Below are 25361 nucleotides of genomic sequence, written 5' to 3' on the forward strand. Positions count from 1 at the left end.
TTATTGTAAGTCGAGTGCCATTACAAATACGCTAACAATCATATAAACAAACACACATTGACTTTTATATATATATAAGGGTTTCAAATGTATACAAATTTTAACATTTACTTAATATTGTTGGTAGTCCGCGCACTTCTATACTAAAAATTAATATTGATAGCTGCTATAGCTTTCCCTATATATAATTTGTCATTATATCTATGGAAGGTGCCAAGCCCACTTTTGCTAGTTTGCCCATTTTTGGACTAAATATGTAATTCATACAAAGTTTCATTGCTTTACATATCAAAATTATACACATAGATATGATTTTTAGTATTTGGTTTGTATGGGATGTGCCACGCCCACTATTGATAGTCCGCCCATTCTTGTCCTAACTATTAATATTGATGATAGAATATCCGTGCAAAATATATGGACTCTATCTCTTATTGTATCCCATATAATAGATTTTTTAAATATCATCATATGAGAGGTAAACGCCCTCTGTGACTTCTACTCCCATTTTGGCCTCAAATATTTATACAAACGGTGGTATTGCTCATGCAAAATTTGAGGACGATAGCTTTTATTGTTTCCAAAATATATGATATTTAAAATTAACTTTATATGGGAGGTACCACGCCCACTTAAAAATACAAAAAGTATCCTATTGTTCCTTCCAGATATAGAGAAACATACAGTCAAAATTTCAAGCAAATCTGGTTAGCCGTTTAGACGTCTATAGACTTCAAACCAATAAATATACATACATATATACATACATACATATAAACACACATTCACTTTTATATATATAGATGAAAAGAATATTTCTGTTTTTTTAACGTATTTTATCTATCTACACAGAGTTGAAATCTAAATCAACAATGTATTGGCTAAATTCTAATTCAACTGCTTCCCAAGCTGTATATGGGAATTAGATGCCATTCGCAAATATGAACAATCTTGCAAAAGTGAACTGGCCTGGTTTTAATTAGTACATATTATCGCAAGTGCACTGTATTATCAATTAATATATTGTACGTTAGTCTACTTTTTTGACATGCTAAATGTATGTCAGCACTTTTTAAATTCAGTGTTATTTTTTTTTGTGCAAATGGCCAAAAGCAATAATTGTAATTGTGAAAAGTTTGCAAACTTCGGAAAATTTTCTGTCGACAAAAATTAACCTAAATCAACCACTCGAAGAGTTGTCAAAATATTTGAAGAAACTGGAATAGTTGTGGACAGTAAGACTCTAGTGCGTCAACGTACAGTACGATCTCGTTCGGCATCGTTCTCAACCACTTAAAATTTAACGAAGCACTACACAGCAAATTTGACAAAAGACCTACACATTTATGCATACAAAATTCAGTATACTCAGGAGTTGAAACCAGCAGACCACGGAAAGCGCCATCATTTCGTTCAATGGTTAATGGAGCAAAGTGCGGTCAATGCCTGTGAAACGCATTTTCATCTGAATGGCTTCGTGAATACATAATATTGTCGAATTTGGAGCTCAGAAACTCCATATGTAATCCATAAGAAACAAATGTACCCACAACGAGTAACTGTCTGGTGTGGAACGGTATTCGTTACAGGAACATGATAACGGAGTTGATGTGGCCTCAATTGGACAGCATGGATGTGGGCGACATGTGGTTTCCGCCAGATGGCGCCACCTGCCACACCACGCATGCAACAATCGAGCAACGATTTCTAAAACAAATTATGTCAAAGTTTGAAATTCTGATGTCAAATGGCCCCATTTTTGGGTGGTTTTGTGAAATCTCGGCTTAATGCGAATAAACCAGAAACAATTTCTGAGCTCAGATCCGAGATCCAACTCATCATCGGTGAAATACAGCCACATCTACGTCCTTGTTTTTTAAAGTGAAAACATTTATTATTGCTGAGAGACCCAGAATCATTTTCTGAGTCAATTAAACAATGTCCGTATGTCCGTCTAGCGGGTGAATAATAATAAGGAATCCAAATACGAAAAAAATATTTGGAATTTCTAAATAAATTATAGCGAAATATTACTATATATATTTTTTGTCAATTTTAATGAAAGTTACGAAAAAATATACCTTAAGGTCTTAGATTTACAATAACAGTGCAAAAATGGAAATTATACCTTAAGAGTACCTACTTTGGGTCCAAATTAACCTCAACTTTTTAAATCACAAAACCACATTTTGACCCCTTGTACTCTTAAGGGTTAAAATTCTGTATAGGTTTTACATAAAATTCATAACAATAAGGAATTTGGCGAAATAATTCGCCAAAATATGGCAAAAAAAAAGTGGTGATTTTAATATGGAACACAAAGATCGACCAGGCCAGCCAAGAAAGTTTGAAGACCAAGAATTGGAGACAAAATCCTTCCAATGATTTATCCAGCAGCAATTTCAAAACGTTCGTGAGCATCAGGGATATTGGGTATCATACGAGGTGAAGCCGAGTGACCTAGAAAGACGATTTTGATTGTGCGAAACGATGTGTGAACGGTATAAAAGAAACTAATTTTTGTAAAAAATATAATTTTGTTTTTTAAAAAATATAAAATTTTTTGGATGTTGTCTTACATTTTGGTTCATAACTCTGTCCGTTTTGACTTATATTAGCCATTTAAAACAACAAAAAATGCTGATCGACAAGGAATATTTGGGAAAATGTTCCCCTACGTCCTTCTATTGAATCTCTATCGTGCCAACAACAGACGGACATAGTTTAGCGGTTTTTACAAACTTTTACAAACTTCACATCTTGTTGGTGGTGGGTGTGCAAATATGTTAAAAGAGTAAATTCTTAAACAAAATTACCAATTCAAAAATAAAATATAATTTTTATTAAAAATACTTTAAAACAAAAAACAAATAAGAAACTTTTATTAAAGTGTTGGTTGGTTTCTAAATATTTACATATTTATCTTTCTACAACTTGAGTACTTTGTACTTTACCAAACATATATGAAATAAATGTTGCATACAACAACTAAAGTAAACAAAACCATTAAAATTTAGAATGGAAACTTTAGGTTTTTTTTACTTATTTTGTAAATGCATTTTCTACGTACTCGTACAACTTTGTATTCTTAACAATCTATTTTATGTGTCACACATTCTGCTCACATCCTTACCTGACTTTCTGAGATATTGACTCCACGTTTGCCATCATATTTACAACTCTGCTTACGTGACAATGTTGAACCACTAACAACTGAACTATTAACCGAGATGGGTGTACCCAGGGGAGCAGTCAGTGCTGGTGGTGGTTGTTGTTGCTGCTGCTGTTGTGACAGCTGTTGATGATGATTGTGTAAATGATTATGTTGATTATTGTGGTTATGATTGTGGTGATGATGATACATGCTGTTGTGCATACCCATGCCATTTTCTTGCTGGGCCAAATGATGTTGCAAACCACGCGATGAACGCCACAGGGCAATGGCAATTTTGCTATACAAAACCTAAAAGCACATAAAATAAGAAATTAGTGTAAAAACTATAAAAACTGTAGAGAGGGAGCAGCAATTTACATTAAAAATTTTTATATTTTTTTTATACTAACCGTCATCACCAGCAGTGGTATACAATATAACAGACCAAAGTTGATCATATCTAGTAGTTTGGAATTGAACATTTTACGATCCAGCACACAAATTTCTTCCTCTCGACCACTTTCTGTGTGCACATTTTTAATGGTTTTGCTGAAAACAAATTTGGGTGTGGAATATACAGCTGAGGTGATCCAAACAGTTAAAATGACCATCTGAAAGTAGAGATGGGATAATTGCAGAGTTACAGTTAAAGTTTAGTATTAAAGAAAGGTAATAATCAGAATTCAGAATGCTTGGGCAGTTTGGAAAGTTCCCTTCCGCTTGCATCTAGCTACAGTTGGAGTAGAAGTAATGCTGTAACAGTATCGTAATAAAATTTACACCTTTTTTATTCTGAAATATATTTTCAACATGAAGTTAATCTCGGGAATCTTACTTTGAGGCAACATTGTATTTTTAATATTAAAAAATATTACCAATAAAACTTTTTCAATTAAAAGTTCATCTATCAACCAAAAACTTCTAATATAGTGGCTGTTTACTACTTATACTTTTTTCATTTTAACTCATTATTCAAAAGAGATGATGTCGTTGGAAGCAGCTACTTACAAATATGCAGATAAGGAAGTCATTACAAATGAAACTTAAGGAAGTCATAAAAAAGATATCAGATTATTTACTACGAAACCATACGCTAACGGATTTTACTTTGGAAAAGATATAGTAAAATCTGAAGACGATGTAAAAAACTTAACAATTCATAAAATATGTGGAACTAAATGAAAATTATATTGATCATTTGAATGACGCATTACAATTATTTATGTATATATTTAAATGGGATTTCTCTCCTGAGGAGAAACTACATTTAGTAACCAAGAAACGATAGTAAAGGGAACACACTTGCAAAGAGACTGGCCCAATATGAATATGCAGAGAACAAGTATTTCGAATTGCCAAGAACCCATAAAAAGAGCTTCATTGCTATAATTACTGGACGTTGGCCTCTTACAATGACTTCTGTAGAAGTACTATTTGACAAGGAAGAAGAGGAAACCCTTTGACATCTTCTCTGGATTGCGGCCTGTATTTGGAAACCTGCAATGTAGAATACTTATCGACGTCTGTAGAAGCAGTAATGATGAGGAACATCTTTCCTGTAACTATCCTGCATTTGGGGACCTGATACGTAGAATTTTTTAGCAACAAATACTTATCGACAAAACCTGTCCATAAAAAGGAGATTTAGGCAAGATCCACAACTTAACTAAAGCAACGGTGCACAGTGGTATGAGATAAAAAGAGGAAAATAAATCTGTAACTTCTAAACCCTTAGTTCGATTTGAATGAAATCTCACATGCGCAAGGGGGACGTGTTGTCGAGTTAAAGTTTTGAACCTGGACCTCATAAGTCAGTTTTCCGATTTTAGTAAAACTTTCAGACTATATTTAAAATTACCTTTACTATATTATTCTGAATATCTTTTACTTAAAAATCATTACAGTAAGGAAAGTCTGGTCATTCCCCAAATTATGGCCAAAAAATTAGTTTTTCTCGAAAATCGCAAAATTTATATCGCAGGTACGGAAAAACTATAGGAGGTATTGACATACTTTTTTCACATTTTTATTCCCTATTATGTTGTCAATAAATCCCCATGTGATGATCAAAAAATTCTGAAATTTGTTTAACAAAATTTTTAAAAATTTGAAATTGGAGTTTTGAAACTGCCGTTAAAAAAATTAAATTTCTTTGGTCATACCTGCGAATAGGTTAACGGTATCCTACGAGGACAAAAACTCATATACAAGTAAATATGGATATATTTTAAGTAAAAATTAGCTTTTATTTTAATATTTATCAAAATATGTTAATTTTGTTCATAAATTTCTTGTTCTAGTGGCCTGAGACACGTTAATGGCCTGGCGATTTTTTAATAACTTTAACATTTTTTCACCAATTTTTGTCTTTTATATCTTATTATAACGACGATTACGTACACATTTCGATTCTTTTAAATTAAATTGTAAAAGTCATTATTTAATGGCAAAATTTTTACAAAAACTGAAAAAATTGCATATTTTCCCCTTGTAAATGCACCTCAAAACTTCAGCGTCGTTGCGCCATCAGTTAACGTTATCCTATCATCCTAATATTTTACACAACGTGTTTCTACAATACATAGAACAATTCTAGAGGGGGGGACGGTCAAAATTCGCAATTTTATTTTTTTGGAGCACTCTAATATATACATACATAATTGTAAAATTTCATTAAAAATATTCAAAATTTTATTTCAATTTGAAAAATTTGTATCTATACAAAAACTCAATAAAAAACATTTTTTGTCATATTTTGCAAAAAAGTATTCCATGAATTTTTTAATTGTCAAAATTTATATACATTATTGAAAAGTAGACAAAATCTTCTATCCATTGATATATAACATTGATATATTACGTGGAAAATTAATTAGGGAAAACTTAACAACTCGTAGATAATTAACCTTTGGCCTATTTAAACTAACTTAACCTATCAACAGTTATCCCCGAGCTTTAAAAAATGGATGCTGGGTTACAAAATATCGTATTGGATATCGAGTAAAACTGATCGCAGTTTTCTTATTCGAGATTATGGTATTCGAGCAAGAATTATAATTTTGATATCGAAAACACTTTTCGGTACACTAGCTTAATCGATCATGAATTCATTAATTCAGGCCCAGTTCAATTTAATACATCTTGTAGGTGTTTCAAACTGTATGAAGTTTTCCTGAATTCTTCGTTGACCTTTCAGATCCTTTTTCCTATTTAAAAATTTGTGAATGAATTGCAGGGCGTATACTGACAAATTTTTAAATAGAAAAAAGGATCTAAAAGCCAGAAGTTCTTAGGTTGTCAGAGTCCACCATCAGTAGCCGCAAAAAATACTGCATAAAACCACTCTGGAGGAGGCAGCTGCTCTGAAAATGAAGATCCTAGTTACTCTGAGGATCAGGGCGAAATACTGAGTAACACTACTTTGAAAAATCTCAATCTAAAAGCTTAGCCATTTAATTTACTTTGTGATTCTGAAGATCTATAAAGAGCCGAAATAGGTAATGACAATTACTTTCATATTTGCGCAGAAGAAGTATATATTAGATGAATATACGTTGGCCAAAGATCTCTATAGCAGCCACAGCTGTTATTGTTATTGTTCACATAGGAAGTTTATATAAATCTTACACTAATCGATTGGTCTTTCTGTATGGCAGTGTTTGCATGAAGTATAGATTCAATCAGTCAGTCAATATCTCAGGTGAAATAGTAATCCTGATAGAAGGAGTGACACCACATACACAACTCCATGATAGACGACCTGGGCAGTGAAGAAACATTCACCAACATGTATCTTAAGCTCTGTAATTAAAAAAATCGGATGGAACTATAAAGCTACGTTAATATCAATGCTGATAACACTCTGCTACAAAATGACACTTTTTGTCAAAACTTGAAAAGCCACCTAATGGAGTTTGTAGGCATAGGTGAGGACATACTAAAATCGTTTCAAAAGATTTTGAAACACCCTCAAAATTTTGAGTAATTTTGAAAAAACTGTTTTAGGGTAGGTCGTAGTACTTTAGTACCTCTAACTCACACATTTTTAGACAGATTTCAAAATTTTAAACACATAAAGTTAGGTAAACAATTAAGCTTTGATAAAATGTATGTATAAAATCTATATTCCTAGAAATTGTGTAAGTTTTTATAAATAGTTTCGCTTTCTTTTTTATTTTTTTTCGTTATTTTTCAAATTCAACAATAGTTATTTTAATTTTTTTCTATGAAACCCTATTTTTCTTTGCAAAGTTTTTTAAAGATAATTTTATATAGACAAAAATGAGACATTAGTTGTTAAAATCGGTTTATACTTGCAGAAGTTATTAAACTTTTTCGAAAAAAGTTCCACAAAATTTACCTTGTAAATTAAAAATTGTACAAACATTTTTTTTATACATTTTTTGTTTTTATACCCTTCACCTTCGTGAGAAGGGTATATATAAGTTTGTCATTCCGTTTGTAATTTCTACATTTTTCATTTCCGACCCTATAAAGTATATATATTCTGGATCCTTATAGATAGTGGGGTCGATTAAGCCATGTCCGTCTGTCTGTCTGTTGAAATCAATTTTCTGAAGACTCCAGATATCTTCGGGATCCAAATCTTCAATAATTCTGTCAGACATGCTTTCGAGAAGTTTGCTATTTAAAATCAGCAAAATCGGTCCATTAATAACGGAGATATGAGCAAAAAACAGGGACAACCTCTATTTTTTTGACCTATTTTTGATCTATATCTGGATTACTAAGTCATTAATATAGACAATATGGATATCTAATGATAGATATTTCAAAGTCAATTGCAACGATGTAGATAAGGCTAAGTTGGACTTACAATGGGTCAAAATCGGGAAAAATATTTTTTAACCCGAATTTTTTTTTTGTCATAAATTTTTTTTCAAAAACGAAAAAAATTTAAAAACTAAAAAAAAAAAATTCAAAAGAATTTTTTAAAAAAACTTGGAAAAAACTTTTTTTAAAAAAAATTAAAAAAAGATTTAAAAAAAATAAAAAATTTTGTTTACCTAAAAATATTTATCAAATTTATTTTAAAGTATAATTTAGTGAAGGGTATACAAGATTCGGCACAGCCGAATATAGCTCTCTTACTTGTTTTTTTATTCGTATGGGGGAGAAAATACTAAAAAATGTGTTAATAAAAAGTTGAATAAGTTTAAAAATTTTCATCCGATTTGAATAATTAAAACGATGGTTTGTTAAGAACTAAATTTCCTAAATACATTGGTATAAATTTTTGTAAGCTTTCATATCAAAATAAGCAATGAAAAGCGACAAAAATCAAAAAAGCTGATAAATTTAGTTTTTCTTTTAGATATTCTTAGCAAAAACAATACTTATGACTTACAAATGTATCAAAAAATGCAGGTCATTTTAAAGCGCATTCAGTTTTCTTTTCAACCCCGTTTAAAAATTTGAAGTCGGACAGAGACTGACTGAGTTACAAATCGATAAGTTGACGAACATCACTGAAAACGGTTTTTTCAGAATTACTTCTCAATTTGAGGGTGTTTCTGGAATTTTTCGACATAATTTCTAATGTAAGCCCTATAACCCACGCTAGGGCGTTTTCCAAGTTTTTTCCATCGTAGCACCGTGTAATCGATATGAACTGATAAGATGATAGAGTATATGATCTTAGGGATTAATACACGTTAAATTTAAACGCAAATATCAAAAATATATTTGAATTATTGCACCGTTTAGGAAGTTGAGATCAAATGAGTATCAACAAATGCCATTAGTGACTATTTTGACTGTCGAATTGCCTGGAAATGTCTTACAGGTTCCATAAGATTGGGAATACAATTCGACGAATTACTGAAAAGTTTCCGAATATACTTAAAATGTGTAGCCAGGCATTATATTTTACTTTTGCAGGATAGCCAAACCAAAATTTCTTTCTCTAAATATACATTAATCTATTCAAGAATCATATCTTTGTGATGTTGTCTATTAATGATAACTAGACACTGAACATATTCTGCGATTGAGCATTGAATATAATGATTTCTTAGAAGCTGCAGAAATGAGAATGATTGCTTTTTGACCGTGATGAAATTTGTGATCCTGCCTTCGATGAAATGTCTGATTTATAGCACTTCTAAAAACAAAGATTTCTATCAGACGTGAGTAGATGATAAGAAATAAGAAGAAACTAGGACAGATTGTATGCCACTGTGACATGATGGCGATAAAATTTATTAATATCTCTTGAACTACACATGTATTTTTATATCTTCTCAAGGACTATTTATATTTTAAATTTTAGCTCATTCGGAACATAAATGGATTTTTGGCGATTTTTTAAAAAAATCTGAGACCCTTTGAGGGGAAAACACCTCAGCTCCTACCTTTTGAAATTTAGTTACGTTCTCCAATCTCCAATCAGTGATGTTATACGTAGGGAAAAATCCCTTTTCGTAGGGATTTTGTGCTAAAAAAAATGGCCGTAGGGAAAAAAATTACAGATTTGTTGAAATCATTAAGATGTAGGTACTTTTCAATAATGTGCCAAAAATATATAAATTTGGCAACCTTTTTTCTACATACCAATAACATTTTTTCTACGGCAACATTACAAAATGTCAAATGTCTGAGTGATCACTTGCCGCCATTTCAGCTTTGATTTTAAGCACAAGTTAGAGATTTCCAGGTAAATTTGTAAAATATAGCTTTTTATATTTATATATAATTATAATATACATATATTCTGCAGAATGAACTCTTTGTCTTCTTCAGACTCCTCGGCGTGCTTTGAGGAAACACAAAAGTACCGCAAACAAAAATTCAGCAACAAATGGCTGGAGCACGACAACTTTAAAGGTTGGCTGGATGCTGTCTCTGATGATGCATTCAAATGCAAGTGTTCTGCGTGCAATAAAATTTTAAATTGCGGCAAGTCTGATCTTCTGAAGCACGCAGAAAGAAAGATACACAAAAAAAATGTGAATTCTTTAAAGAAGACAAACAAAATAGATAGTTTTTTAAAAAAGAAAAGTAGCGAATCAGCTGAAAAAGCCAAGAAAGTTTTTGAAATAAAACTCATCATGTTTTTCGCTGAGCACAATGTGGCGTTGCTAGTGGTCGACCATCTAATACCGCTTTTTAAAGAAATAGTGCCAGATTCAGAGATAATAAAAAGTGTCGAGCTTGGAAGGCAAAAATGCTCCAGTGTGATGAAAAACGTGATTGCGAAAGTAGAAAAAGATAACTTAGTAAATAAATTAAAAAACTATACCAAAAGCAGCTGCAGATCAAATTAGAATGGACTGTCTGCAGTTTTATATTACAGCCTTGGAAGAAATACGGCAAAGATTACCCCTCCGAACAGAAATATTTAAAGAAATGGAGTTCTTAAATCCCGAAATTGCATTGGGAATTTAATTTTTCAGAGCAAGAAATGGATAATTTGTTAAAGATGGGCATAGAAAAGTTTTGGAGAAAAGTCACCAAAATGAAAAATTTTTTTTTTTTTTTGTTACTTCTCTACTCAATTACACACTACAGTTTGTGTCGGCAAGAAACCAACCAATTGTAGTAAGGAAATGTAAGAAAATATAAATCACGGTTTATTGTTGGTGTTTTGTTTAAGCTTTGATATTTTTACAAATAAAGCTTGAGTGTCTGTAATTTTCAAACACTCTATAGTTTTATTTGTATAATATCTTTAGTTTTTCTAAAGCCTTTTGGGAAAAGGTTTCCTGATGATCTGGCCTAAGCAACCAGTGAAATGCGCATAGGAACTAGCTTATCCCTCAACAATATATTTCAGTGAATTTATAAAATTAAAAATTGGGAATTTAGCATAAAACAATTTTACTAAAATACTAATTTTGTATTCCCGAATAAACAATTAACGAAAAATTTTAATGACAATTTAATTTTTCCCCTTTTGTCGAAATTAGCTATCTTTGCTTTATCACTGTCACATGCCAATGCAGATAGTGAAAGGATTTTTTCTATTATCACTGATGTTCGAACTAAGAAAAGAAATAAGATAAGTCATACAATTTTAACTTCAATTTGCATTGTCCGCTCTTTTTTACAAGACGAAAGTAAAAATTGTTATATCTTCCAGTGTACCGAAGCTCATTTTAAAATAATGGTATCCTTACTCCTGTACAATTGTCAGGAAATCACCAGTCAAGACTGATATGGTTAAACAATTTTTCTAGTATCCAAATAATATCCAAAATTACAAAGTACAACATTTTTTAGCTTTTTAACCAATGTGATTTGAAGTGAATTTTATATCACTTGTTTTTTAAGTTTTTTATTTTTTGTTTTTGTTTCCCAGCAAAAACTTCGCTTACAAATGCTACAATGTCTTTTTAATAATGTCTTTTTTAATAACTTACTTTTTAAGTAGCAAAGTCTAAAAAAACAAAATAAACAAACAAAACAAAAAACTGTTACTTTTTTTCAATTTGCCCATTTTTTTTATTACATGTTTATTTTTAGAAAAACAGAAAAGAATATTGCATTACTGTGTGAAAACCATTATTTGATGCACAATGAAATAACTAAGCAGTGGTGTAGTGAGCACAACGGAAGACTACCAAGCAGAAGGTTGCAGGTTCGAATCGGGTCTGCGACTTATTTTTTTTTATTTTTATTTTTTTGTGTAAATAAAAATTCTATAAATAACTCTACTAACAAAACAACTTATTTCTGGCCAAAATATAAAGGATTACTTTTGGGACATCGCGAACAAAAATAATGACTTCTTACAGTAGAAAAATAAGTAGTTGAATCGTCAAATTCCCCTTATTTTTCGGCTTATTTGTAAGAAAAGTTTTTGCTGGGTTTATTTAGTTTTTAGTTTAATAAAAGAGCTGATTTTATAATTCATATAAATAAAAGTGTTTATATTTATATGTTATATGTATGTAAGCATGTATAATAACATTAAATAAAACTTATATACAATACATTAAACAATAAGGGTTTTATTTGCATTTATATACGAGTATTATCATTTAAAAGTTGTAGGGATTTTTGTAGAGACAATTTTTTGAGCACGTAGGGAAAAATAGTGATTTTTTCGGGCTGCGTAAAGAGTTCTCAAAAAAGTATATAACATCACTGCCTCCAATAGTTCCCCAGATACCGAATTATTTCCAAAAAAAACTTTTCTAAACCACTGTGCGTCAGTTTTAATGAATCTGTATAATATCTCTTATTTTTATTTCTAAATTTTGTAATTTATTCTATGCTTCCTCTAATGCAAATATTTCATATTAATTTTCTACTATTTATATCAATATAAAGTCAAAAAATCACACATGGCTTTGAGTAGATATAATATCCAATATATTTAAATATATGTATTTTGATGTGAAGCTAACTAAAATTTTTATTACAAAATTCCATTAAATGTTTTTGCAAGAACTTTTGTTTGCATTCAAAATAAAATTTATACATATATGTATATGATTCTTGGAATTTGTGTGTTTTTTTCACAGTTCCTTCATCCATCAATATCACATTTGATTTGTGCTGTAGGTACTAGCAATGCTAAAAATAAACTTTTTAGTTTTGTTTTTGTTTAGTTTATATGCATAAAATGTTGTTATCTGCTGGATGAGTAAGTATTTTTTTTTATTTCTAAATAAAGTTGGAAAGCAAAAAGAAAACCAAACAAACAAAAAAAAACAACGGAAAAAGCAAACACATAAATAAATAAAAAATTTGCAATAAATTTATAACCCCTGCCGCCATACACCTCCAAACTTGTGGCAAATACAAATTCATATTTCTGCAATTCTTTTATAGTTAGTTTACATTTTCCGGCTTTTTTTCGTATCTCCAGCACTCCACTGTTTATATTAGCACAAATATCTAAACTTAATATTCCAAATAAAACCATTTATAAATATTTGTATACAAGGCTGCTTGCTGCTGTATAATATTTGATTTATGACTCTATATCGATATATTTAAATTATAAAAATGCTGGCAAAAATGCACCAGAAATTGCAACATATAAAATTGAAAAATAATTTACTTTCTAAAGAATAAATTGGACAAACTTTCAGTTAGAATGTAGATATAAAATAAAACGATAAAATTGTGAATTTTATCATCAGACAAATTTAATTTGTTTAATTGAGTTGTCTGTTTACATATGTGTGTAGGTATATGGAGACAGAAATGCTATGAGATAATTGGAATTTGTATCAAAGAAATGAATAGAATGTATTTGGATTTTGAATTTGATATATGTTCATATACAAATTTACTGAAAACTTTAGAACTGCTCATACTTTTTACGAAATACCAACTCAAAAAATCAACAAGATTACAAAACCAAAAGCTACCATTAGGACAAAGAATAACGAAAAAATTGCAAGTCAATATCTCAATTACATTCAAAAATATGCCACTTTAAAAATCCGTTCATCAAAAATATTGCACTTCTTCGTACTAAAAAATTTTTATAAATTTTCTTAATATTTTATTTAACACAAGTCATCGGTTCTGAGTCAGTTACATTAAGAAAATTTATAAAAATTTTAGCAAAAATCCCAAAAATGGTATTTTTTAAAATTTTTGCCCATAGGGTCCACATTTCCTTCGGGTCTGGAAAAATACTTTGGGTACAAATGGGGAACACACCAAGGTTTCTAAAACAGCTTTGCGTTTTTTGATCCCAGCTTTGGGCTTTTAGAACATGTGGCCTAAATGTAAAATTTTGATAAAAAATAGGTCATATTCCGAAGGGAGAAATACCGAAATAGTCTTCGTAAGGATACCTTACAGAGGTATTTAAAATTGTTATATGTTCTTAAAGAAAGTTTATTTTTAATAAAAAAACAGTTAAGTCACCTTTTCGACCAAAGAACAGTGAAAATCAACTATTGTTTTAATACTTAAATTGAAAATCGTTTATTTTTGTATCCATAATTGATATTCCTCTGAAGTCTTTTGTATGCTACTAATATTTTAGTTGTCTAATCAACAAAAAAAATTCGAGTCCATTCAGTCCAAAAATCCGACCCATATTTTTAAAAAAGCAGAACAAGGTATGGCAAAATTTTAAAATTTCAATTTTGAAATAACTATAACTCGGAAATTATAAGAAATAAATAGCACATGCAAGCATGTTTTTTCAAGACCTAGCCAAGCGCTTTCCAAACGTATAAAAATCTTTAAAAGCGCATAGGAAACAAAAAAATTGCACGTGTTTAAAAATTTTACATGTCGAAGGTACCCTAATTTGAGCCCCCATAGCGCCGCCCCTGGATCATTTGTAGGGCTGATTTTAATAAGTTAAACTCGAATACTCCTTGGCTTCGCCCATGTCAAATTTTATTCCCGATCGGATGAGGCATTTAGAAATGCCAGATTTATTTCCAAAAAATTTTGATTCTGCCCCACTGTGCAGTGGCATGATACTGTTACCAACTACTGGACTCCAAATCTGAAGTCTGATCGATGAAAAAGAAAAATCAAAATGTCACCCACGAAAACGATGGGAAAGATCACATTAAATATCGAGCTGTGGTGGAAGAATAGCTTAAGTATAAAAATTCCGTAACCAGCATTTCTCATTTCTTAACTAGCAGTTCAAGAGTTCTTTTAGCCAAACCTACAAAATGGTGGAAGATGAACGAAAAGTATACTGCTTCTGGAACCGTTTTTGCGTTATTTATAAGATGACTCTCCAACGAGAGATCACGCACTCCCTAATAGGGATAGTCCGACAACTCACTTTGACTCAGAGTTGCTACAAAGTGGCGAAAGGGTATTCTTGGCAAATGTCCTGACAAAGGTTTGGTTACTTAAAGTGGGTAATAACTGCAGCAAGATTCTGCAAGAACTTCAGTAGTAGGTCCTTTTAGAGTTTCGGAAGAGCTTCAATCGTAAGTCCTTTTAGAGTTTTAGGAGAGTTTCAATCGTAGGTCCTTTTAGAGTCGTAAAACAGCTTCCATCGTAAGTCCTTTTAAAGTCTAAGAAGAGCTTCAATCACAGGTCCTTTTAGAGTCTTAGAAGAGCTTCAAACGTAGGTCCTTTTAAAGTCTTAGAAGAGTTTCAATCGGAGGTCCTTTGAAGTCATATAAGTGTTTCAAACGTAAGTCCTTTTAGAGTCTTAAAAGAACTTCAATCGTAGGTCCTTTTAGAGTCTTAGAAGAGTTTCAATCGAAGGTCCTTTTGAAGTCTAAGAAGAGCTTCAATCACAGGTCCTTTTAGAGTCTTAAAATGCTTCAAACGTAGGTCCTTTTAGAGGCTTAGAAGAGTTTCAATCGAAGGTCCTATGAAGTCTTATAAGTGCTTCAATCGTAGGTCCTTTTAGAATTTTAGAAGAGCTTCAATCACAGGTCCTTTTAGAGTCTTATAAATGCTTCAAACGTAGGTTCTTTTAGAGTCTTAGAAGAGTTTCAATCGAAGGTCCTTTTGAAGTATTAGAAGTGCTTCAATCGTTAGTCATTTTAAAGTCTAAGAAGAGCTTCAATCACAGGTCCTTTTAGACTCTTACAAATGCTTCAATTGTAAGTCCATTTAAAATCTAAGATGAGCTTCATTCACAGGTCTATTTAGAGTCTAATAAGAGCTTTAAACGTAGGTTCTTTTAGAGACGTAGAAGAGCCTCAATCGTAGGTATTTTTAAAGTTTTAGAACAGCTTCAATCGTAAGTCCTTTTAGAGTCCTATAAGCGATTCAATGGTAGGCTATTTTGGAGTCCTAGAAGTGCTACAATGGTAGGTTATTTTAGAGTCTTAGAAGAGCTTCAATAGTGTGTCATTTTAGAGAATTGAAAATCTTCAATCGTAGAACCTTTTAGAGCCTTAGAAGAACTTCAATCGTTGGTGTTTTTAAAGTCTTAGAAGATCTTTAATCGTAGGTTCTTTCAGATCCTTAGTAGAGCTTCTATCGTAGGTGTTTTTAGAGCTTTAGAAGATCTTTAATCGTAGGTCTTTTTAAAGCCTTAGAAGTTCTTCAAGTAGTCTTAAAAGATCTTCAATCATAAGTCATTTTAGAGTCCTACAAGAGTTTCAATCGTATGTGTCTCTAGAGCCTTATAAGAACTTTAATCGTAGTTATTTTTAAAGTCTTAGAAGAGCTTTAATCGTAATTGTTCTAGAGTCATAGAAGAGCATTGATCGTAGGTCTTTTAGAGTTTTAGAAGAGCTTCGATTATAGTTCTTTTGAGTCTTAGAAAAGCTTTAATCGAAGGTGTTTTTAGAGTCTTAGAAGAGCTTCAATCGTAGTTCGTTTTAGAGGCTTAAAAGAGCTTAATATGTGGGTCTTTTTAGGTTCTTTTACAGTCTTAGCAGATCGTCGGTCGTAGGTCATATTTTTGGAGTATTAGAAGTTAAAGGAGATACGATTGAGTATCTCCTTTTAGAGTCTTCGAGGGGCTCCAATTGCAGGTGTTTCTATAGACTTAGAAGAGCTTCAATCGAACGTGTTTGGATTCTTAGAAAAGTTTCTTTGAAGAACTCCATTTTTTTGATTTTAGAGCCTTAGAAGAGCTTCAATTGAAGGTCGTTTTAGAGCGTTAATCATATGTCCTTTTAGAGTCTTAGAACAGCATCGATTGTAGGCCTTTTGAAGTTTTAGAAGGTATTATTAGACCCTTAGAAGATCTTCAATCGTGGTTCATTTAAGAGTCTTAGAAGGAGTTCAATCATAGGTGCTTTAGAGCCTTAGAAGACATTCAATAGTAGGTCCTATTAGAACCTTAGAAGGGCTTCAATCTGTGGTCCTTTTTGAGTCTTAGAAGAGGTTAAATCTTTTGAGAGCCTAAGAATGGCTTTACTTAAATAGTCTTTCCATAGCTTTAATTGTGAATATTTATGCTGTCTTACATTATCTTCAGCCGTAGTGATGCAATATGTTTATACAAAATCCCGACTGCCAAACAATACTTCCCTGTTACTCTCATAATATGATCTGCAAAATTGAGTAAACGCCAGTGAAAATCATAAATAATAAAAGTCATAAAATCTCTTCTTCGATTAATATTTAAAATGCTCGGTTTCTTGCAGATTAGGTATAATATTAGGTTCGGTGCGAAAAAACAATATTTAGGTCGGACTCTAATGTGTTTCATTATCTTAAGAATATAATATAATTCACTAGTGTGAATTATATTTTTGACGCCCACAGTTTGTTCATATCTTGTTTAACTGTTCATTTAAAAACGAATTTTACAATTGGATTTTGGTTTCAGTTTTTGTATGCAATTCCATTCATACATTTTGATTATTTATCAGCAAATTTATGGTAAATCTCATAAATATTCTTGAAACGATTGCAAATAGTAAGTTTAATTAACATTTACCTTCATTTTGCAATTTTAATTTCACGTTGTTATTTTTCCATGTTAAATATTACAATACATATGGAACATACATGCAAGGTATTCACTCATTCATTCATTCATCCATTTACAAATATACAGAAGTACTTATTCATGCAATTAATGGCAAACAAATTGTGTATTGGTAAAACACCAAGTGTAAAGTAAAGTGTGGTTATATTTCTGCAAGCACACCAACACTTTTGTTGATTTTTTTCTGCTTGCATATGCATGCGTATGCATGTCCGTTTTTATATTTATTTATTATTACACACATTATTGGCCAGCAATATGGCCATATGGAAAAAACATTAAATGAAAATGCTGAAATCTACATTAAATGTGATTTTTTTGTTTAATACAATCATCATTTGCATTTTTATTACTTGACATTATTTTCAAATTAAATTCTCTCATTATTCGTTCAGTTTCCTTAATTTGCAACTGCCACTTCAAATGATACGCTGAGTATTGTTCTGTGTACTTGTTTCCTGTTAATTTTATTTTATGCCACTTGTGTTTTGGTTAATTAAGTCAATTTGTTGTATTGGTTAAGGCGACAATTTGTCATTGTTGATTTTTCTGAAGAATTGCAAAGTTTAATTTTAGCAAAGCGTAGGAAGAATGAAGTTTTTCAGGGTAAAACTGGACATTTTTAATGAAATATTTTTTCCATAGATTTTGTGAAAAGTAATATGATTCTTGGTAAAGCAATACAAACTTCAAAGGAATTGTTTGACGATGTTGTCGTTTTATTTTACAGGAAATAAGAAATTCCTTTGTGAATGTGAATCCTAGAATGTATTTTACTAGTACAAGTCTTATCATATTTCTAAGATTACAAATTAATTTAACACACAATTTAATTTAGAACAGCAATCAACTGGTTCTGTTTACCACAGCTAAGGGGCTGTGAACTTTCCTTATCAGACTAAGCCTCCAAAGATGACTTTAAATACAAAAATTATCATTTAACTCCATTTGATAAGTTTCTTATTTCTGCTCCTCAAAAGATATTATTGCTCTTTTTGTTTAAAAAATTATTTCATAACATTAATTTATGTAAAACTTACCCTTAATCTTGCCGCCGTTAAAATCTGTTTACACGTTATGGGATGAACAATGGCAAAATATCGTTCCATGCAAATCACCACCAGAATAAATATGGATGCCGTATAGCTGAGAGAGTGTACAAATTGATACATGCGACACAGGAATTCACCAAAAACCCAGCTGTAAATGAATAAAAGAAGAAATAAATTACAAACTAATTAATACAAAAAGATTTCCATAACAATAATTGGCAGAGAAAAGAGAAAAATCAATTTAATTTTATAAAATAAAATGTAATTCAATTTGTAAATGATTTAAATTTAACCGAGGATTTGTGTTGAACGCATAATTTTATTTATCATAGTGCCATGAAATATTCCTTTTAAGCCTTTTTAGTTGGAATTAATTTTGAATTATATCGAACGGCGAAAAATTATATTATTTTCAGAATCTCAAAATAAATATCTGACGTATTTAGCTTCAATTGCAGAACTTTAAGTAGAACCAATTTAACGTAGTACCAATTCAACTTCGCAATTTGGTGGCAATCTAGCATCAATCGAATTTTGTTGTCCCAATAAAGTCCGAATTTATCTTCCATCACAGGTCTTTATGCTGTTCTAATTTATTTCTAATCGTAGCTCTTTATGTTGCACCAATCAAGCTTCCATTGTAGGTCCTCATAAGGTTTTATATATAGGAAATTATGTTGTCTCAGCTTAGTCTTAGTTTTTCTTCAATCGTAAGCCTTTTTTCTATTTCCAATTTTTATCCAAATTTAGCATTAATCGAAAGTCTTTATGTTGTCTCAGTTTAACCTCAACACTAGGGTTTATATTGTCCCAATTTATCTTTCAATCGTAGTTCTTTAATTTATCCCTGTTTAACTTCAATCGTAGGTCTTTATGTAATCCCAATTTAGCTTCCCAATTTGATACAAATTTAAATTCAATTTTACATCATTATGTTGTCCCAATATAGTCCCAATCTTTCTGTAAATGCAGGTCTTTATATTGTCCCAATTTAGGATTTTATCGTCCCAATTTAGCTTCAAAGGTATTTATGTAACTCCTCAATATAGTTTCAATCATAGCTATCTCAGTTAAATCCCAGCTATGCCTCAATCATAGGTCTCTTTGCTATACCAATTTAACTTTAATCAAAAGTCTTTAATATGTCCCAATTTAGTCCCAATTTCGCTTTAATCGTGGGGATTTATGTTGCTTCTAATTTGAATCGTAGGTCTTTATGCTGTCTTAATTTTGGCACCAGAAGAAGAGCTTCAATCATACGTCCTTAAGAATCTTAGAAGATATATGTTTTTTTAGAGTCTTAGCAAAGCTCCATTAGTAGCTCCTTTTAGAGTCTTAGAAGAGCTTCAATCGTAGGTCTTTTTAGAGCCATAGAAGAGCTTCAATCGTAGGTCCTATCAGAGTCTTAGAAGAGTCTCAATCGTAAGTCCTATCAGAGTCTTAGATGAGTCTCAATCGTAGGTCCTTTTAGAGCCTTAGATGAACTTCAATTAAAGGTACTTTCAGAGTCTTAAAGGAGCTTCAATCATAGATCCTTTTAGAGTCTTAGCAGAGCTTCAATATAGATTCTTAGAAATATTTCAATCGTAGGTCCTTTAGAGTCGTAAAAGAGCTTCAGTCGTATGTCCTTTTAGAGTCTTATAAGAGCTTCAATCGTAGACCATTTTAGAGTCTTACAAGAGCTTCAATCGTAGGTCCTTTAGAGTCGTAAAAGGGCTTCAGTCGGAGGTCCTTTTAGAGTCTTATAAGAGCTTCAATCGTAGGTCCTTTTAGAGTCTTAGAAGAGCTTCAATCTTTTGTCCTTATAGAATCTTAGAGAGGTTTCTATCGTAGGTCCTTTTAGAGTCTTAGAAGAGCTTGAATCGTAGGTCCTTTTATAGTCTTAGAAGAGTTTCAATTGTTGGTCCTTATAGAATCTTAGTAGGACTTTAATCGTAGAACCTTTTAGAGACTTAAAAGAACTTCAATAGTAGGTCCTTTTAGAGCATTGGAAGAGCTTCAATCGAAGGTCCTTTTAGGGTCTTAGAAGAGCTTGAATCGTAGGTAATTTTTGAGTCTCAGAAGAACTTCAATGGTAGGTCCTTTTAGAGTCTTAGAAGAGCTTTAATCGTGGGTCCTTTTAAAGTCTTAGAAGTGCTTCATTGGTAAGTCTTTTTAGAGTCTTAGAATAGCTTCAATCATAGGTCCTTTTAGAGTCTAAGAAGAGTTTCAATCGTAGGTATTTTTAGTGTCTTAGAAGAGTTTCAATCATAGGTCCTTTTAAAGACTTAGAAGTGCTTCAATGCTAGGTTATTTTAGAGTCTTTGAAGATTCAATTGTAGGTCCTTTTAGACTCTTAGAAGATCTTCAATCATAGGTTTCTATATTGTCCCAATTTATTGTCGCAATTTAACTTTCTAGCATCAATATTTATATAGCCGCAATTTAACTTCTATCGTTGATCTAGTTGATCTAGGAAAACAATTTATTTTTTTTTTCTTGGACCAGCACTCAGGGAATGACCCCTACTTATGCAAAGCATTGTGTTGGAACTAGAAAAATAGGTTATGGGAGGGAGGGAGGATAGAGATATAGTAGTGTTTGTGGACATTTGATTTGAATTTTCCTATATTGAAAGTGACAGGAAATACTTCAGGAGGAAGCTTATTCCACATACGGATAGTACGGCTAAAGAGCGAATTTTCCCTGTAATGTGTTGTGCGATCTACTGTCCAGTCGACAACGAATTGATGTGCTCTTGCCGAAGAGCGTTGTGTGTTGCTTAAAAATATACGGGTTTCGGGAACAAGTTCCCTAATTTCAGCAGAGCACATACTATTATAGTATCGGTAGAACAGTGAAACACAACCCACATTGCGACGATGTTCCAGTGAGTCAATAGAGCTGGATAACCTACTGTCACCGATAAGCATCTTCGCCCTCTCCTCTACGAGGTCGAGTAACTCCAAAATAGACTTCGAAGCACCGGCCCACAGAGTTGTATTCCATTTTAGGTCGGACATAAGTGGTGTAAATAGTAAGGAGATCAGATGGAGTGAAGTATTTCTTACACCGTTTTAGAAAACCAAGACACTTGAATGCTTCTTTCGACACTCGAAAAATGTATTTTGTCCAGCGGACATCGCACTGAATACTCATGCCTAGAACATCAAGAGCTTCTGATTCCTTAATATTTACACCACCCATAAAAACAGATGGAGCAACAAGATCTGTTGTGCGCTTGTGGGTTAACATACAACATTGAGTCTTGCGTGCATTAAAATCGACTCTATTAGCACAACCCCATTCAGAGATTGTCACAAGATCTTGGTTGAGCGTATCATTCATATTTTGCCTCATTGCCCCAATCTCCGACAGGCTTGGTCTACAATTGAATGCATATGAATGGCAAATATTGCTGGCATCTGCAAAAGAGTAGATAGGGTTGGAAGTTTGGCGTAGAAGGTCTTTTATAAAGATAAGAAATATAGTAGGAGAAAGGACGGAGCCTTGCGGTACCCCAATTAAACCCAATTTAACTTCAGTCGTATATTGTCCCAATTTAATACTAATTTATTGGGTGTATGACTGGGGAATTTTTTTAAATTTGAAACATTTGTACAATATAAATTTATTCAAAGAACGAATCAAGCCAATTTCGGATACTTTGTTCCAAGGTGGAGCGTGTCCCAAAGTGAACGTCCTGCATCGATCGAAACAATAGTATTCGGACGGGGCAAGGTCTGGACTATAATGCGGATGAGGTGAAACTTCCCAACCACTTCATTATAAATAGATTTTAACAGGTATTGCAACATGCGGTCGAGTGTTGTACGGTTTCATGACTGGCCAAATATTCTAGTCGTTTTTCAGTTGCATTTGGTACAGGTTCCCTGTGATGGTCTGGCCAGATTTCTGCAGATTATAATAGATAGGACACTTTTGCTCCCACCAAACATAGAATTACCTTAGCTCGGTGGATATTTGGCTTTGATATCGATTCGGATGGTTGTCCGGGCTTTACATACATATGTCTCTTAAGCTTTGGGTTGTCGTAATGGATCTATTTTTCATCGGAAGTAATGATTCGGTGCAAAAACTATTTTCTTTTATAGCGTTCAAGCAAATGGTCTTTCAAGGTCTATCGGCTTCAATTCGTATGGTACCCAATTTATCTGCTTTTGGTTACTGACGCTCGCAAAAATTTTGAAATTACTGTTTAAATAGCAACCAATATTTTTTTAAGCTCTTGTTGAGTTTGCCTCCAGTTATCGGTCTTCAAACTTTTCTGGCTATACTGGATGATCTTTGCCTTCCATGTCAAAGTCACCACTTGTGAACATTGAAACCGGTGAAATACATTCACCTTAAGCTTTGGAGAGCAGTCGGTGTGCTTCAGCGACACTTTTTTCAAATTAAAAAAGTAAAGCAAAACTTCCCACATATGAAGCTTAATACAAAATTCGAGATTTTCGAAGCAAGAAAGTATTGTTGATATGTAGCCTTCAAACGACATATAAATTATAATAAACAAAAACCGAGTTCAAAAGATATGGGATCTATTGATAGTACCGCATTTTTAAGTCATACACCCAATATTTATTCTGCATATGGTTTGAGCTGGTTCATACACACAAAATTTTCTTACATTTTACAATATTTTCACTTAAATTAATCCTTTGTTCTCTCATACATGTGTTTGGCGTTCTTGCGCTAAATAAATATGAATACGAAGAAATTGTTGATAAATATTTAATTAACATTAATTATGTACTTTTCCTTTGTGTCTTGTTTTCATATTTACTTAATGTTGCCCTCGTTTGTTCATTTCATTTTCAACATTATGTCTTTTAATTTTACTCCAAAGAATGGGTTGGCAAGCGGGGGTCTGCACTCATAGTCTCCATATGACGAATTACATGTCAACGAAATTCATGAAAATAAGGAAGCACGAAAGAAACATTAAAATTTGTAAAATTTTTCAAATGAATATTTTCTCTTAGTGCCGACCACTGCGTTAGAAATTAAAAGTGTGCAGCAATTTATAGTGTGGGCTTTTGCTGCTTTACATAGCATCAATTACAGCAATGTCGGTGTTTCCTTGACAAGAAGTTACTACCGGAAAATTACGTATTTCTATGATTAATAATTTAATATATGACAGCTTTACTCTTTCTCTTACAAATTCCACACATGCCCTAAATACCTCACAACTTTGATCTAGACAAACCTTTCAAAATCTTCTAAATTATGTACTATGTTTAATTTAACTTCTTATATGCAGCAAACATACATTTATAAAATTCTTTTCAAAAGCTAATAAAAACAATACTCTTAATAAAAAAAGACATGTATTTATCTTTACACTTTACCCAGAATTATAATCCAGAGTTCATGTAAATATGCCAGTTAACATTTCAATTTAAAACACAAATTAAAATACGCACTCAAGAAATAAACAAGAATTTGAAAAACAAAATAAAAATTGTCTTTTGAAATAATTTGTATTCATAAGCAAACATCTCATATTTATTATTTCTCATTGAGTTGATTTAGTTATTAATTAATAATGCCACAAACAGAGACGCGTACGTGGCATAAAACCCACAGCGATTATATCAAAAGTAAAAGGGATAGATTTGGTTTGCGTTAACATTTGTAACACTTAGAAATGGCTCCAGGATGATTTTATGCCAGCCAGTAAGGATACATAAGGGTTACATAAATATTAACAGAAACAGTTCTCATATGTTTGGTTAGGAGTGTAAAAATGGCACGTGTGGCATGTTATTTACAGATAAAATCGAAATTGAAGTGGAAATTGAATAATTTAGCAGCCACTAAATTTGCTTTAGAGGAGTTTATTTTTGCGAAGGCAATTACAAAGGAGAGTACGTTAACAAATATCTAGAACAGAACTGGAACAGAACAGAACTAGAACAGAACTAGAACAGAACTAGAACAGAACTAGAACAGAACTAGAACTAGAACAGAACTAGAACAGAACTAGAACAGAACTAGAACTAGAACAGAACTAGAACAGAACTAGAACAGAACTAGAACAGAACTAGAACAGAACTAGAACAGAACTAGAACAGAACTAGAACAGAACTAGAACAGAACTAGAACAGAACTAGAACAGAACTAGAACAGAACTAGAACAGAACTAGAACAGAACTAGAACAGAACTAGAACAGAACTAGAACAGAACTAGAACAGAACTAGAACAGAACTAGAACAGAACTAGAACAGAACTAGAACAGAACTAGAACAGAACTAGAACAGAACTAGAACAGAACTAGAACAGAACTAGAACAGAACTAGAACAGAACTAGAACAGAACTAGAACAGAACTAGAACAGAACTAGAACAGAACTAGAACAGAACTAGAACAGAACTAGAACAGAACTAGAACAGAACTAGAACAGAACTAGAACAGAACTAGAACAGAACTAGAACAGAACTAGAACAGAACTAGAACAGAACTAGAACAGAACTAGAACAGAACTAGAACAGAACTAGAACAGAACTAGAACAGAACTAGAACAGAACTAGAACAGAACTAGAACAGAACTAGAACAGAACTAGAACAGAACTAGAACAGAACTAGAACAGAACTAGAACAGAACTAGAACAGAACTAGAACAGAACTAGAACAGAACTAGAACAGAACTAGAACAGAACTAGAACAGAACTAGAACAGAACTAGAACAGAACTAGAACAGAACTAGAACAGAACTAGAACAGAACTAGAACAGAACTAGAACAGAACTAGAACAGAACTAGAACAGAACTAGAACAGAACTAGAACAGA

General features: G+C 32.1%; 1 protein-coding gene across 1 annotated transcript in view; it reads right to left on the bottom strand.

Annotated features, from left to right (window-relative positions):
• Positions 1–25361, bottom strand: part of TrissinR (Trissin receptor) — a 103199-nt gene that overhangs the window by 20325 nt on the left and 57513 nt on the right. Inside the window, exons 4-5 of the mRNA XM_065501061.1 lie at positions 3565–3765; positions 3134–3463 (exon numbers count right to left, since the gene is read on the bottom strand). Coding sequence (XP_065357133.1) covers positions 3134–3463; positions 3565–3765 — 531 coding nt within the window. The remainder of the gene's footprint in view (positions 1–3133; positions 3464–3564; positions 3766–25361) is intronic.

Source organism: Calliphora vicina, chromosome 2 (genome assembly GCF_958450345.1).
Source record: "Calliphora vicina chromosome 2, idCalVici1.1, whole genome shotgun sequence".
NCBI lineage: Eukaryota > Metazoa > Arthropoda > Insecta > Diptera > Calliphoridae > Calliphora > Calliphora vicina.